Source organism: Pseudorasbora parva, chromosome 17, assembly GCF_024679245.1.
Source record: "Pseudorasbora parva isolate DD20220531a chromosome 17, ASM2467924v1, whole genome shotgun sequence".
Lineage (NCBI taxonomy): Eukaryota > Metazoa > Chordata > Actinopteri > Cypriniformes > Gobionidae > Pseudorasbora > Pseudorasbora parva.
In genome coordinates, this window is record NC_090188.1 from 29,566,870 (window position 1) to 29,585,086 (window position 18,217).

The 18,217-nt window shown below is 37.7% G+C and overlaps 1 protein-coding gene across 4 annotated transcripts in view; it reads left to right on the top strand.

Annotated features, from left to right (window-relative positions):
• adgrb3 (adhesion G protein-coupled receptor B3) overlaps nucleotides 1-18,217 on the top strand; it is a 238,882-nt gene that overhangs the window by 198,579 nt on the left and 22,086 nt on the right. For all 4 annotated transcript variants that reach the window (XM_067422099.1, XM_067422100.1, XM_067422102.1 and 1 more), the window contains one exon: nucleotides 15,149-15,299. In XM_067422099.1, the coding sequence (XP_067278200.1) occupies nucleotides 15,149-15,299 (151 nt within the window). The remainder of the gene's footprint in view (nucleotides 1-15,148; nucleotides 15,300-18,217) is intronic.

Sequence of the window (18,217 nt, forward strand, 5' to 3'; positions counted from 1 at the left end):
AAATTGCATCAATAAATAAGACTTGAAAAATGTTTGAGTGCAGTATGTTTTATGAGCACTGTTTACATGCCGTTTTTATTATTCTGCTTATTCAATAAGAAGTGTGGTCCTTTTTACCACTGTTCTTCACACATCGCAATGCATAGCATAAATGATGATTGCACACACAGTAGGTGTGTTACTGGCCACTGTTTTAATTGAATTACATCAAATGCAAAACACATTTTTATGGTCGTATTGAATGTTATTCGGCGGCATGATGGACATAGCAATGTTGCTGTGGGTTGCCTGGCTGCCATCGAGTTCTTCGCAGCGTTTTCAGATGAAGATGAGCAGCAGAGACTGTGCAGCGAGTTGTGTTAGTGATTCAGAGTTGAGGGGAAACTTCAGAATAATGTCACTGAAGAACACACGTCATCAGAGCGCTAAAATTGCGATAAAAGTGTTGACATGCCAGTTTAATGCAATTGTGCTTGCTTACGATTATGAGCTTAATCACATTAGTTTGATCAAAAGTGTTTACATGAGGTACATTTTATCGCGATATTGCCAAAATCCCATTAGAATGACATTATGAGGGTGCATGTAAACATTGTCAATATTTATGATACTATTTTATATCAGTGCGTTTCAGTTCTCTCTATCCACCCATCTACCATCTTTGATGAATAATTTCACAAAAATATTGCAGTGTATGTTAGTTCCTTATTCGTGACCACTACATGTGATACTGCCTTTAGAATGAAGCCAAAACGAGATATCTTTGAAGGCAGAATAGTTTTGCTGCCTACATTTTGGAACAGCTTTTTGAGTTTGGGAGCATGCCTATAATGCCTTAAGGTTTTGGAACGGAGCTTCATGGGTTATTTGCTGCATCAATTTTTTATTTATTTTTTTGTAATAGAAATGCATGTGCATTAGTTTGTTGAGGTATGATTTATCGTTATTGATGTCCTTATTCTAAGAATGCAGGGTGAGTCTTTATGACAGCAGTCCAGCAGGTCCGGTCCGCCATTAATGGACCATAATTACATCTGGACCTCTGCTCTCTCCACATCTAAGGCATCAGTACAGCATTTTAAATGGTCAGTGCGTCTGTTACCATGACAATAAAATGCCATTCTCTAGTGTATCACTGTCTTGGCAGTTCTTTTTGCAGCCATTTGCCACGCTCTCAAGTAGCTATTTGGTATAATTCCTGCTTCATCACACTGGTAAAGACGATGGATACGTGTCACAGAGGGTGCAGGGCTTTGCTTCCAGATGGAGGTCACACAAATGACGTGATGGCCATGCGAGAGGAGAGAGCACTCAGCCTCCGGCTTCTCTGAATGTTGAGCTGATCTGAAGGCCTGTCAGTGTTGATCATACACACTGCCGTCTTCCTTTTTAATTCCACACCACATCATTTTACATTTAGCATGCAAGAGGGTTCAACATTTTCCCCAAATTAATGCAAATCTGCTTTTTTGTTTGTGAATGGAGAAATGGGAAGTGGAAAAAAGTTTACCTATCAGCAACAACCACCCTTATAAGCAAAAGCGATATTATAGAATGAGTCATTTTTAATTTTTTTATTAAAAAAAATTGTGGAACAAAGGGTTGACGAAAATTGCATCAAAGATGTAAAGCGTTTCAACTACCCTCCCACGAAATGATTAAGGCTGCTGACAACGGTTTAGTCCCCTGTGAGTTATTTAAAATGTGCTTTTCTTTTTTTTGTGCTTTTTCTGTTGTCTGGAACCTTCATAAGATTTGACTAAATGGCAGCTATGAAAGTAGGAGACAGTGGTTATATTGGTTAGTGAATAAAACATGCAACACATGGCAAACAATAAGAAACCTTAATGTCAATACAAACCTGCTCTTAATAAATTAGATTTTTCAGTTACATTGTTTCACAAATATAGACATTTTGTCAATATTTTTAGACCCTTTATGAGACCTATGAGAAATGACTGTGTATTTTTCTAGTGTGTGTTGAGTTAAAAGGTAAAGACATATGTTCTGTTCTGTAGTTATTTTAAAAGAGTAAGCCGGACAGACATTGAGTCTGCACTTATTCCATTAGCAGCACCTAAGGTGTCTTATGGGGCTCTAGGATTATTAAATGATGCTCCGAGACTTCCTCTTATCTCTCGCTGCAAGAAAAGGTGCCATTTAATCCAGTGGTACGTTGTGAAGTATCCAAGTGCCAGTATGTAATGTCTGTCAGAGGAAATGAAACGACAGATTTATACGAACTAGACTTCATTCACTTTTAGGCACTGAACTTTTATTCTTAATTCAAAGTATAAATTGGTGTAACTTAAAAAATAAGTCAAATAAAGAAGACATTTTCAGACTTTTGAGAGAGATTGGTTGTGGGCTAAAAAGCCAAAGAAATGTTTCTACACGTCAAAAATGAAGACAATAAACACGCTTATTATAGTATATGGTTTGTGTGTGATTTTCATGTGATTTGGGGTACATTCATATGATTAAAAAGAATGTACAGCTAAGCAGGTGTAGCACTTAACTCCATGTAAAATGCTAAATATATTTCAAAATTATATGACAAAATACATCAGAAGTTATTACATCACAATCAGAAGTTATCACAAACACTCAATGGTAGTTTAAAGCAAGTATTGAGTATATATTGATTTGAAATGATAGGAAAGAAGCATTGTGTTGTAGCAGCTCTCTTAAAGGAGTGATGGTCAGCTCTCCTGAACATTTCTCAGTATCTTTTTGCACCAGACCTTAAAAAAATGTTTTCAGAGGTAAATGATTCTAATCTTCACCTTCAAGACGAGTCTATAATTTAGTGTCTGCATTTATGTACAACTTCCTTTTGATCAGTTGCTGACTTGTTTATCTTCTCAAGTACTAAGATGTGAAGATAGCCCGCGGCACCTTTCCAAGCGCAAACATTTTGAGGATTTTGATTGGAAAGAAGCGATCCGAATAACGTTTGAACATGATGAAAAGCATTGGTAATTTACTTAGCTCTCGGAGGTTTTTCCTGTGGAATTTTCATTTTGTACACTATGACACTAGTAATAGTCAATCCAGGGAGCAGTGAAGAAAACAGCGGTGAAGAAAAGAGATTGGTGCAGCCATACTTTATGAATTGTTAAGATGTTACTAATGTAGCGTCTGTGCTTTTATTTTACCTCACTTGTTGAATAATAGAAAGCAACATTTTCATATCTTGGCGTAGCAGCAGCATTTGTCATAAATATTAATGTAGGAAAAGGCATTTATGTCAAAACAGAAACAACCCTGCTCAAACAGCTGAAGAGGGCTGTTTGTATCAGGGTAGATGTGGGGAGTATGTAACATTAATTGGCGAGGAGAAAAGCATTTCAAACAATAATCTTGACAGAGTGTGAATAAATACTTGCTAAACTGAGATATTGTGCCACAGCTCAAAAGTGTAATGAAGGCAGGATCCCTGAAATATCCGGACTAAGAGAATAGAGTCCTTTTGAAAGATTTTCTTTTCTGTTGCATAATAAGTCTGGCTTAGTTGGCCTAGGTATCAGCATCATGGCAGTTACAATATCAACACTTCCTTTACATTGTGCTGATCTGTGAGAGCGTTGCACTATTAAAGCCCCTATATACTCATGGCAAAGTTTTTTTGTTTTTATTTCGTTCTTCTTTTAAGGGTAAAACAAAGTTTGAAATACAGTGATATATTGAACATCCCGTTGCCACCCACACTGAGCTGTGCTGCACGCTTTCCTCTCACTAACAAAATAATCACAACAAAATTGAGAAAACAGCAAGCATTTTTAAAATAAAAGCATAGGAAAAGCATCTGATCATGGGTATGCACATCTACCAATTGTTTTAGCCCCACAGACCAATGGTAGTACAAAGGTTTTTTTACCAGCCGGAGTGAACTTTTCCGGAAAGTTCACTTTGACAAGCTTTTTCGAACTCCCAAAAAGAACTTCGTTTTGGCCTGCTTTTGTTCGAAATTGTCACATCAGTATGTTCTTCGATTTTTCGCTTGAAGTATATCAGGGCCTTTACTAAGTATATTGGGGCTCTGGCTTAGATTTGATTAAATGTGCCGCTCTTTATAAAAAGCTGTCATATAGCTTCAGAAAATAGTGAATGGAATAGAGAGCATCAGCCCATTCTCAATCCCAAGGCATCAAAATCCAAAAGCCTGGTCAAGTGCCTTCAGCGTCACAATGAAAGGTACCCCTAGGCATCACTATATTGATGTGCATTGCTCCATTGATTTCAGTTGTTTGCCAAATCTGTCAGATCAAGACACATTTAATTCTTTACATTTGTAAAAGCAGGCATGATTATAATATATAGGCCACTTTTATATTTTGGATCAACTAACCCAACTCCTACCCTAAACCTACCCCCTTCTAAACTATATAAAACATGAAAAAGGCACATAGTATAGTCACAAGTATTTATTGCAAAAACTGACCAAAAACAGTATAAAAGTATTAACTTATCTTCTGAAGTCACCCGCCGCTCTGTGAACGCACTCATTCATATCTTATTCAAATAATACACACCCTCTTTGGTCGGTCACGAGACAAAACAAGATCCAATGACATTTTTCAGTCAAAGCTGACGTAATGATACAGTTGCTTATGAAACATACAAGAGCCAGTGCAATTTCACTATGAAATCTGACGTAACGGATGGCAATTTTTGAAATTTGAAATGCGCATGATTCGGCTTCGCTTTTAAGTTTTTTCTTTGCACAAATCAACCGTTTGGCCTTGGAAAACTTGGAATATTTGTGCTTTTTGAATAAATTGTGCATGCAGTCATATTTGCCTGTTACATCCTGTATTTTATATCATATAATACACAAATAGTAGGTTTAGGGATGAGAGGGGGTTGGGTCACATGTTCAAATATGTCTAAATAGCATAAATAAATGTAATGTCGATATAGTGATGCCTAGGGGCACATTTAGCGTCTTTTTTGGGACACGGAAGGCACTTGACCATGCTTCGGATTTTGACGCCTTGGGAGTGAGAAAAAGGATTGAGAGTATTTAATACTTTTTTAATTAACTGACTTTTTTTATGTCACCTGGTCACTGCCAAAAACCTGTTGGGTAATTCAGTAAAATTTTCCTGTTGGAGTAAATATTTAGGGATGTTTTTTAACAGGGGTTAAACAGGCTTCATTGAAATTCAAATATATAAAATAACACATTAATGAAAATATGGCTGATAGAAATACAAAAGTTATGATAGATGTTCTGAAAACAAGTCTAAATGTCATAGATAATTTTCCTCAGTTGCAAAATAAGTCAGTACAGAATGAATGGCTTCGGTAATTACATAAGTGTTTCATTATTTTAAGTCACGCCCTCCAATTATCAGAAGTTTATTCCACTTGGTAGCGTTTGGCAGAGGACAATGCCGTGACCTCATAGTCCCATCACATATTTACTGTTAAATGACTTGGATTATGCTATATTATTTTTTTTATTATTATTCATGGCATCATTTAATCACATCTTCAAAGAGAATATTGAAGCTCCCTCGAAGAATCATCTGAAATGAAAGGATTCTCTGTTGATAAGAAACCGCGACGAATGACTCACAGATCAAATTATTAAGCTTAAAGTCAAGGATTTAAATGCTTCATCAGCCACTTTGATGATCTATAGAGATAGCTTTCAATAATAAAAAAAAAAAAAATGCTCTAATTTGTTTTATCTACATCTGTGCCTTGGGGTAAAATGAGTCAGTCTTTTTTCATGTTTAACAGCTGAATGATAAATAATTAATGACAGCTTAATGGGCAAACTGACCTACTGCACTGGCAAACTTATGACATTGGCATCTGTAGATGTTATCTGGGGTGGTATTTCCCCCCCAGTCTTTTAGTTGAGCTTTGTGAGGAAGACAGTATTCTATAGATATCTTCTGACAGCTTGGTCCCTGCACAACGTGTGAGTGCTATGATAGAATGACGTAAACACATCCCTGTAAAAACCAAGAGAGCAGTGCTGTTTAAAGTATCAAAGTGTAATATGAAAACTGCATACAGAGAACTGAACAAAGAAAACCTTAGGGGCAGGAATAATAGGGGCTTTCGCACCAGAGGAACCTTTTCGTTGTTCCTAGAACTATTGGCGGAAGTACTCGCTTTTTGGTGTTCACGCCACAAGAACTAGGAATGATTGTAGTTCTAGAAACTCCTTTTGGGGGAACTAAATTAGCTCCTATACTTCTTAGTAGGGTGTAACCCAGCACAATATAAACTACCTGTGATGCAAGTGTATGCTGATTGGTCAAACGCATGCGAAACACCAGCTCCATTTAAAAAAAAAGCTGTGTACACACACAGGTTATAGCCTGTATATTTACTCCAGAAACTAACTACGAACGTGAAAAACAGTGATAGATGGACCTCTCAACCTTTACACTTAGGAAAAGATCCAACACAACTTTGGTCCAAGCAAAGCATGATTATGTAATTCTACTCAACTAGCAACATTGAACATCAACCACACGGCAAACGCTAATACTTTTTTAATATACGGTCTACATGTTTTGTACAAAAAGCACTGTTAAACATATAAACTAAAGGAGAATGTGATCGCTGTGTGCTCAAGCTCTGGCGTTCTCAGCGCCATCAAAATAAAAGTCACAACAACAAGCACGGCCTACGTATTCAGAAATGCATTTTGTGAACTATAACTTAACATAATTGGCTCTGCATTTGAACTCTGCAGAATGAGAATAAATGAAAATATGATCTAATTTAAAAATATATATGAAGAATAAACGCCACCTACGCCAAAATGAGATAATATTTAGTGAATGCACGCGGCACATAGTCTTTCAAATACTTTTGCTTCAAACCCGCTACATCCCAGCCTCAGCCCGTTGGCAGACCTTTTTAAATGGCATTTTCCTTAGCCAGTAAAATCCTCTAAGAGCCAATCAGAAGAATTTGGATCATATGGTTTCTAGATGAATAACATTGTGCTTGTGAGTCAGCATTAAATTAGCGAGCTGCAAGTTTGTATCCTTTTTAAAGAGATTTTTAACTAAACAAGATGGATGAGTAAGATGAAATGGAGGAACCTGTAGTAGTTTCAGGAGGTTCAAAAGGGAATGTCGTTAACCTCATAATTCTGTCTGTTCTAAGGTTAAAGAAAATCGTTACAGTGGCAATGACAGGATTTCGTGAGTAGCATGTAAACACAACAGTGTTCCGTGTGGTGCCATAACTCTGACAGAAACTGACATAACCTACATAAAAGAGCAGATCTATTCCACCCACGACAAGAGAATCAGAGGTTTTTGCAAAAAAACACAAACAAAAAAGTGCAGACTTGACTTGAATACAAACATGTTAAATACCAATGATTTTACTAAAGTGCCTTTTGCTAATGAGGCATTTCAATAACTAACTAATAACCTTTTCATTGCCACTAAGGTGAAATGACTGAACCTAAACATATGCTAATTTAAGAGAGAAAAAATGGCAAATGGACTTTTGCATTCTGAAGTCTTTATATATTCCAACACGATTCACGGTTCTAGTTTTCAACATTTCTTTTCTTTATTATTTTATTTTATTATAAAACTCATATTGTGAACTTCACAGAGCATACTCTTAAAAAGAGGATATCTCAATATTTATGTTCTTTTTTTACATTTTTCAGTTGCTTTCAATTCATTACATTAATGTATTAGTTAATTGCATTTTTTTTAAGAGTACAGGCATTGAATTGATGTAATGGGCACAGAGTTCAAGCATGCAGTTTCATAAATGAAAACCCAGCTGTATACATAAATGAATCTCATTAGGGATTATTGCTTGCCATGATTTAATATTTCGCATAATTTGAAGCATATTATATAGGCTTGTTTATTTTCATATTTGCATCAACCTCAAACTGTGTGTCCGGAAGCTTGTTGAAGCGAGTTAGCGTGACACCAGAGAGCCGTCGTCCATGTAAGAAAATGAACTTGCTAACCTTATAGTTAACGCCTGGAACCCTCGCTAACCTTAAGCTCACGTACATGTATCCCAGCCGAGCACACCGGCACCAGCCCTTCGACATACACACACGCCTTCTTTTACGTCAGCTATGTTGTTCTTTACTGTTCCCTTGAACTTCCTCTGTTGCCATGGATACAGACACAGTGGGCTCAATATCTCCCGGCAATTTGCCTTTGTAAAGGGCAGTGTGTACTCAGGATTTCAGCTGAGGCTGTGTGCCACCCCCTCCACTTCCTCTACTGCCCAGCTCTTCAGGCAAACCCACACGCATACAGATATAGTACATTTGGTACTTAAAGATACAAGTCAGATTCCCACTCGGGTCAGGAGCTTTCATGTGCCTTCAGATACCTTTGAATGCGATCTGAATGCACCTTGTTCCTCTGTGTGATCTAAATAGGAGACCTGGCGACGTACGCTTCGTTTGGTTTCTGTTTGTTGTGTTTTGCTCTGCGTATTTGCCTAAACAGTCACGCAAGCTACTTGTGAAGTGTCAATCGATACTATATTTATAGCAGTTAATTTCTGCTCTGTGGCATAAGTGTTTTTTCATCAGTCATTAGCACCGGCCCATATGGCTGTGAGGTCCTGCGGTGACACGAATGTGCCATGAGCCACATCACCTCGTTTGGCAATCTCGTTTGCTAAGCAGCTAGCATTAGGCAGAAAATGGAACGAAACACATCTGACACCTAGAAATGCCTCTGAAAATTGTGGAGCTAAGATCCTGTTGTAAATGTCTTAAAGTATCTTCCAGCAGTGGAATATAAATAGACAACGCTAAGTGTTTATGTAACAGTAAGTGTGACAATTTAGCTGTAAAATGTTAGATATGTAGCATAGGGGTTAGGCCTACTTCTGCTTTGACATACAGTTCTGCTCTAGTGAAAAATAACTATACCAAAGGCCCTGTTTACACCTGGTATTAAGATGCGTTTTGGTCAATCAGATCATAAGTAGATGAGGGAGACACATTCCCATTTACAGCTAAGGGTTTTTATCTGTCTTTTGGTCCACTTTCGACCACTTCTGTCCTGATTTCTTCGAGGGAAGTGTGGGTAAATGCGGTTTGTCAAATCTTTCGATCTAATTGACAAAAATCAGACAAAATGGAAAAAGAGCATCAGCTTTCGTTTCTGCTCTGACAGCCGCAAGATCACACTGAACGCGGCGTGTGTGTGTGTGTGGGTTAGAAATCAGGAATGGTATGAGAACATCATGCTTGGTATGTTTTTCGTCTTCAAACCGAATTTAGGTCTCCAACCGGCAAAGTTTAAATCCTGTCCAGTTAGTTTTCACATTAGGTCAGTAGATGGATAGTAGGCAGTTGTTGTGGCTGTTTAAATGCATTCCACCACATGAGCATCTACTCTATAAAAGCAATCCGTTCAAATGTGTTTTCGACTACCTCTGAAAGTGGTCAAAAGTGGACAAGCTCAAAACTTGTATTTTCCGTCATCCACTTGTGATCAGGTGAACCAAAAACCATATAATAGCAGGTGTAAACAGGGCCAAAATGTATTTAAAATACATTTGTTTCATACTAAGTATAGTAAAAATCTATTAACATATTTACTAATATATAGCTTGAGACTTACTGATATAAATATTATAATTAAACTTTATTCTGATGACTTTTTTGCACAACGTACATACATACATACACACATACACAAATATATATATATATATATATATATATATATATATATATATATATATATATATATATATATATATCACTATTAGGAAGTATAGTATGGTCACTGTTTAACATCAGTCTTCAAATGCAAGATATTTAAAGCCTACCTAAATTATGTATAAAAAAGTAATCTTTAGTAACATTTTAAATGTATTTACTGTCACTTTTGATAAATTCAATGCTTCTTTGCTTTATAATAATTAATGTATATAAAAAAGCTTACTGACCTTAAACTTTAGAATGGTAGTGTATTAATAAAAAGTGACAAAAAGATCCCAAAAATTTTATAATATTTGTAGAGATTATGCTTATTATATAACCATTGTGTCCTTCTAATTCTGGAAGTCAAGAAACAGTGTATGGGGATTGGGGTAGGGAACATTGGTCCAGAAGTAGTCTGGCTTAAGCCCTATTCACACGGGATTAGTATTATCTGGGGACCTCGTGTGATTTAGAAATCCCCCCATCTGAATTTTCATGGGATAAACGAAGCCTGTGATTTTACTCGAATTGACGGACTTATCTCCTGGATATGACGTCTTTTTGGTCTAGCTGTATGATATATTATAAACAGAATAATGTTCTTTACGTGCTATACATGACATTCATCTCCATCGAATCAATCTAATCATCGTTTTCACTCTTCTGATGGTTTTCATTTGTTTCTTTCTGCAAATTGTATATAATTGTATGGTGTATAGCGAAATAACCCAGCACCCAAATAAATACTATCAAAACAATTGCTACACAGCCTCCAATCGCGAAAGATGGATTAAAAAAAAACATTGAAAAAATTATGAACGACCCCACCAAATCCTGGCCAAATCACAGAGATGCTAATTTTGCATGGGACTAATAGTATCACAGGATCTCTGTGTCCTGTGAAATATGTTAGGACATTTGCAGGGGAATTTTTACTTTACAAATTACAGACATGTCCATTTCCCACCAGATTAAGATCACAGACAACCTCCACAATTATTACAAATGACTAGAGGTCACCAGGTAATACTAATCCCATGTGAATAGGGCTTTAGATGCACCCTGGCAGTGAACTTCATGCTAAATCTCCCAGACATTGCATGTGCTCATGAAAGCTGGTTTACTGAGGAGTTGTAGCTTTATTGCAGTGTGAGAGAGCTCAACAGCATCAGGTGTCCCATCACATGCTGCCAGTTGATCCATTTTCACAGCATTCGTCTTGGCCCCATCAAGTGGACCGGGAGCAGGTGGAAGCCGGGTCTTCATTACGTTCTGTTCAGCTTGTCTCTGGCTCATGTCAGCCGTGCTCACAGCTCCTTTCTATGCCTTGAGCATCTAGGTTCTCCCTGTATCAGTAGATTCATCTCCAAGTTTACTTAATAGGGAATTTTACATGATTATCAACCATTCAGCATCCACTGGCAGATAATAAAGAAAATGAGTTTTAGAAAAGTAGTTACACACACACACAATTACCATCCCACTTTACTTTACATACACATAAATTGTAAGAATATCAGTAAAACTGATGAATAAACAGTATCATTTAAGGCCATTAAATAGCTGGCCATTAAAAAACTAGCTTTTGTTAATAGAGTTAATAAGTTGTTAGAGCACCACAGTCATTTAAAACTACACAATATAATATGAAATTGAAAATAAAAAGTTATTTTAGTGTTATGGACACTGCAGTTACTATGGTAAATAAACAAACTAACATGACCTGTTAATAAAATATATGGAAACTGAATAGAATAAACATGTTCACAAGTTCATGACTTTCTAATTGATGATGCAACTACAATGCTGCATGCTTGTATTTTTATCCACTCTTTATACAGCGATCAAGCATAACATTATGACAGGTAAAATGAACATTGATTATCTCTTCATCACAGCTCCTGTTAGTGGGTGGTATATATTAGGCAGCAAGTTAACATTTTGTCTTCAAAGTTGATGTGTTAGAAGCTGGAAAAATTGAAAAGCGTTAAGATTTGATCAGATTTTGATGGCCAGACAACTGGGTTCTTCAAAACTCAGCTCTTGTGGGGTGTTCCCAGTCTGTAGTGGTCAGTATCTATCAAAAGTGGTCCAAGAAAAGAACAGTGGTGAACTGACAACAGGGTCATGGGCAACCAAGACTCATTGATGCACATAGGGAGTGATGGCTGGCTTATGTGGTCCGATCAAACAGACGAGCTACTGTATCTCAAATTGCTCTAGAAGAACTTGCTGGTTCTGATAGAAAGGTGTCAGAAGAATACACAGTGCATCACAGTTTGTTGCATATGGGGCTGTATATCCGCAGACCAGTCAAAGTGCCCATGTTGCCCCCTGTCCACCGCCGAAACCACCAACAGTGGGCACGTGAGCATCAGAACTGGACCACAGAGCAATAAAAGAAGTTTGCCCCGGTCTGATGAATCACATTTTCTTTGACATCACGTGGCCGGCTGGGTGCGTGTGTCGCTTATCTGGGGAACACATGGCACCAGGATGCATTATGGGAAGCAGGCAAGCTGGCAGAAGCAGTGTGATGCTTTGGGCAATGTTCTGCTATGAAACCTTGGGTCCTGCCATCCATGTGGATGTTACTTTGACACGTACCACCTACCTAAGCATTATTGCAGGCCATGTACACAACTTTCTTGGAAACGTTATTCCCCGGTGGCTGTGGCCTCTTTCAGCAGGATAATGTACCCTATCACAAAGAAAATGTTTAAAGAGCAAAGCAACAAGTATGAGGTGTTGACATTGGTCTGGGAAGTCTGCTCTATATATTCTACTGCACAAGGGGCGGATCAACAGACATTATTCAAATAACTCTGTACGCAATTGGATAGTCCTTCAACCAATCAGACCACAAGAGGCATGATCAACTGCAACGACCCATCACTTCTCTATCTGTCATCGTGTTAAACCCGCCAATAGCATGCCAGGTGGATAAGGCAGGCTGTGATTGGTTCCTGCAAAAGTGTAGCAAAAGCAGTAGAAATGAATGTACAGGTTTCCAGACAGGTTTGCCCAGAGTTGCCGGGCAAAATCAAATCACCGGCAGATCAGGCTGGGTTTACCCAGTCTAGACTTGGCCTCCAAATTCCCCAGATCTCAATCCAATCGAGCATCTATGGAATGTGCTGAAAACAACAAGTCCGATCCATGAAGGCCCGACCTTGCATCTTGCAGGACATAAAGAATTTGCTGCTAACATCTCGGTGCCAGATATCACAGCACACCTTCAGGGGTCTAGTGGAGTCCATACCTCGACGGGTCAGGGCTGTTTTGATCCAACACAATGTTAGGAAGGTGGTCATAAAGTTATGTCTGATCAGTGTATAGTGAAGTGATATACAGTGCACACCTCCACATATGAGTACAACAGGACTGTAAAGTTTGTTTGTCTGGTGAGAGACTTAAATTTGTAACAATTTATGAAAAAATTATATCAGAAGAAAAACATTTCGAATTATGTTTCTTGTTGTTCTTGTCTTTTGACCACATACTCTGTGACCCACTCAGAACATTTTGTGTTTGTTAAATTAAAGTAAGTTTTAATATTTTTCTTCTTACCTGAGCCTTTAACTTATAGCTACACACGGTTTTAGGAAAGAGGAGTTTTTGTCACATGCCGATCATCCCAGTCTTAAAAGATTTGTATGAGATGCACTGACTGCCAAATTCAGTGAGGAAAGATACTCATTTGGTGAAAAAGAAGTGCTTTTGCTGCTAAAGGCATCTCATACCCTCTGTCTGCTCGCTATTGGTGACAAAGTGTTGAGAATGTCCAGAGCACGTGTTTTAATTTCAGTGAGATTTTCTAGATTTGGAATCAGAAGCATTGGATTTGGGCCATATGACCAATATCACAGTATAGTATGTTTAAGTTAAACTTGCTAAACTTGCTCATACTAATTTATATTACCTGACGAAGACCAAATAGGTTAAAACATTCTTTGTTCACTATTAAAATTGAGAAAATAGATGATGGCTGTATGGAAGGCTGCATTTATTTGATCAAAAATACAGTAAAAATTTATTTTGAAATATGTGACCCGTGCTGGCAAAAGAAGTCGGAATGCGCACGGGATAATTTCGAGCTACAGGCAAAACAATAGAAAAATGTCGAGAAGTTTTCACAAAAATGAGTTCATTAAGCCCTCATCTAGCAATCCCAATGCTCCAAATAACAATCAAACAGCTAAACGTATCTTTTGTAGGTATTCTGGGAGGAGTATTTTTCCTTACCCGCGCTGACTGGCAGATTTGACACGTGCGCACAAATACACCTCTCGCAGCGCACAATCCCAATACACACACATACACAGAATTACAGTACTGCAAAATAATGTTTGGAGGAACATCTAATGTACAACATAATAAAACATCCGTGCGGTACAATAAATCTTAATATATAGCCGGTGTTTCATTAATGTTAATCAAACAATAGATATTTTTCCTGTAGATATTTGGTTTTGACTTGGTGTGCCAAATTTGGTGTTATTACTAGGGATATTAAGGTGTGGTTGATAGGTGATTTTGTTTTGGAACAGTCAGAAAACCTGAACTCGTTTTTCTCTATTTACTTTGCTGACTTTATCGACTTCAAACAGGTATAGCTCATTTAATTTTAGTCCAATTAAAAAAACAAAAAAACATTTGAAAGGGTTTTTAATAGACAAATTGAAAATAACAATAACTAATTTTGTGTGGAAATTTGCCAGCATGGGACGCATATATCTATTTCCTGTTTATTTAAAAAATGTAATTTATTTCTGTGATGGAATTTTCAGCATCATTACGCCAGTCTTCAGTGTCACATGATCCTTCAGACATTAAAATATGCTATTTGATGCTCAAAAATAATTTATTATTAACAATGTTAAAAACAGTTGTGCTTATATTTTGGAGAAAATGTAAAGTTCAAAATAACAAAATGTATTTGAAGTATATATTTTTTGTAACACTTTTGATCAGTTTAATGCATCCTTGCTCTATAAAAGTATACATTTCTTTCAAAATGACCCCATTTTCTCTAAATGAAATGATTATCGTTGTTTTCATCTAAACCATAGCCACAAGACCACGTTGTGAACACACCATCAAAGTGCTCAGTCCTAAATGGTCTAGACGAGTCTGGAGCAAAACATGTTCTCTGTCTGCCGGCTTTGTTGTTTAGTCACAGGCTTTTCATGAAATCTTAAATTAAAATCATAGGGAGCAGGTGCTTTGAGGCAGCCATTTTTTGTACCTCCAATTTTTTTTAATCTTGGTGGTTCACATTTCCTGTAAGTTTAATTATTTTTAATGGGTGAATTTTAATACTTCCCACCTAAAGTCTGACTCAGTTAGTGTGTTATTCGATTGACAGTCCAAAAATCCTCATTAGGACTTAACATGAATGTTTCAAAATATTTGATCCATTCTTCCCCTCTCTCTCTCTCCCTCTCTCTGTTGAATGTACAGGGCATATGCACGATGACAACTGCATTTCTGCACTTCTTTTTCCTGGCGTCCTTCTGCTGGGTTTTGACAGAAGCTTGGCAGTCCTATATGGCTGTTACAGGGAAAGTTCGGACCAGGCTCATTCGGAAACGCTTCCTCTGCCTGGGATGGGGTGAGTGCTTGAATCTCCATAACACTTATAGTATGTCTACATCTCTACATCTCTCCCTCTTTCTCGCTTTCCTCGCTAATGTGCAATTGTACTGCTCCATCATCATGCATCTGGCATTTACTTCTCAAATATATGGACAATGTGAGTGGGTAATTATTTGATACCGTCTCGTATGTTCCATACCTCCCCAGGGTTTCTTATACAGGACCTCTTTACGCACACATCAAATTGATTACAGAAGAGCAAACGCTCATCCCTCCAGTTACCTAGCAACAAACAAGGCTCTGTCTTTCCATCATTGCAGTGTTTTGCTATTTGCAGAGGAAAAAGACATGACTGAAGAAGATATGTGAAGCGTTTATTAGTTTGGCTTTTTCGATAAACATTGATGGTGGGTTAATTATCTTATTGGTATCCATGAAATGGACGGTTCTTGAATTAGTGTTTCGCATCAGTGCGCAGCACATGTATAAAACAAGACTCACATTTTAGATTCATCGTGTTACACTCCATTCATAAGTGGGTTTTTTTCAGTATCTCAGAGATTAATGGCGGTAGAATTGACAAGTCATGTCTGCTTTAAAATAAACTTGTTGCTCCTGCTTTTGTATCAGTCCATGATTTCATTCCCATAACAACGGATGCCGAGAAGTGAATACGACCAGACAAAAAGAAATAAGGATACTAGCAGCCATCTTCCAGATCATTACACCTCTGTTAATGTCTACCTCTAGCGTAACACAGTGTTTTATGTCTTTTGTCCACTTACAACCACTTCTGTCCTGAATTCTTTGAGGGGAGGGTCTATGGGCGGGTGAATGTATGGCCTTTTTAAATTCTTTTGATCTAATGGACAAAATAAGCATTTGAAATTTACATATGAACAAGCTCAGAGATGTCGGGAAACCATGCGGTGAGCAGCGACTTTAGTTTTCGTTGAAATTAGGAATGGTAAGATAACATCGTGCTTGGTACGTTTTTCGTCTTCAAACCAAACTCGGGTCTTCAGCCGACAAAGTTTACATCCTGCCTGGTTAGCGCACGTCTCATACTGTTTACACATTAGGTCAGTAGGCGGTCCTTTGTGGCAGTTTGAACACATTCGACCACATGAGCGTCTACACTACGAAAGCAATCCGTTCAAATGCGTTTTCCACTACCTCTGGAAGTGGTCCAATGTGGACAAGTTCAAAATGTTTTAGATCCCATTTCAACCTGTGTTTTCCGTCATCCATTTGCGATCTGATCGACCAAAACGGATCTTAATACCAGGTGTAAAAAGGCCCTTATATCAACTTTCTTCCCCATTCTGATGCTTGATTTGAACTTCAGCAGTTCATTTTGTCCATGTCTGCCTGCATTGAGTTGCTGTCGCTGCTGTTTAGGATAAATAATCATTACCCTAATTTTTTCCCCTTAATGAATTTTATAGTAAACAGCTATGCAGTAATGGTTTTTTTTTAATTCGGTGGTCTGTTAAATTCATCTCATTGGAGTGTTTTTTTTTGCATTTTGTTTTATCTAAACGGTGTCCAAGATAAATGGTGCCTCAATGCAAAAGTACTAATCTGAAACATCTGTTGAGGATCAGAAAACCAACAGCTGGTCTATTTAATTGCATGACCCCTACTGAGGTCATAGGAACACAAGAGGCACGTCGTGCTCACTATCTGGCAGACTATGCTGTGTTTTTTCTGCTGAACTATAAATCCACAGGTAGAGTTTATATATGTGATGAAACAACCATGTCATCATGGATAGTTTCCAGGTCAAATTCATTAATCTTTTTCAGATATTCCCTCTTTTTTTCATTCATCCAGAGTCGAAATGTTACCTTTGAGGGAGGAACAGTGGCATTGTGTGTGCGCTGCAGTGCGCTTTCTGATTGGTTGAGGATGAAACTGCATGGTGGCAAGGGGCGGAGATTTGGTCAGACTCAGCAAAGGGGAGGAGGCCCACAAGACCCATCGCTGGTTCTTCAGACAAGCTGATTGCATCAATAAATTCAGCCACCAGTGCGAGAGGGATGGTTGTTAATATTCAGATCACGGGACAGTGGTAGGAGCAGAAAGAGCCCTTTCATAATGGCAGTCCTGCTCGAGACCAGCAAAGATGAGAGACAGAGAAATGGAGAGAGAAGATTAGAAAGATAGCAGATATGATAATATACTTCAGCTCAAGACCTGTTTGATTGTGTCAGCCTCTCTGTTCAAAAGCAGTTGTGGTAAAACTCCAGGGATTCTTAGTAGATTGTTTACTTGCTCTCATGTCACAAATTATTTCGAAGTTATGTCGTTCCTGACTTGAAAACCTGACGTGCTTTTGAAGGTCTGCAGTGGTGTTTGCTAAGGCAACTATTGTTCATGTCTAGGGTTAATTAATTAAACAAATCTGTAACCCTGTGCTGCAGACATTTCATGATTAGAGATGCATGAAATGTTGGTGCCATATTTGATATCAGCCAGTATTAGTGAGTGTTTTTAACTAAATGTAATATACATATCCATGGCTATATTCTCATTTCCCCTATTTTTGGATGCAGGGTTATAACAAGAAGTGTGTGAGGTCCTGTGCGAACTTGGTGTGTGAGGGGGTTGCTATAGAAAGTATTATAGTAATAAATGCAACTTTATTGTGTATCTGATTGACACAAAAAATAAAAATGCGGTTTGAGCTATTTCAGATGCGGAAAATAAAGTTTAAAATGGACAGAGTAAAGCTCTGTACACAATCTTTGTGTAATGCTGTGCTCACTGAAATGGATGCGCATTACTCAAGGTCACACACACTCATAAGTATTGTAAGATCTACTGCATAATAATAATATTAACAAATAGAGCTATTAAATTTAAGTAGGGCTGGGCGATAAAACAATAACGATAATTATCACAATATAATTTTCCTCAATAAAACGATAA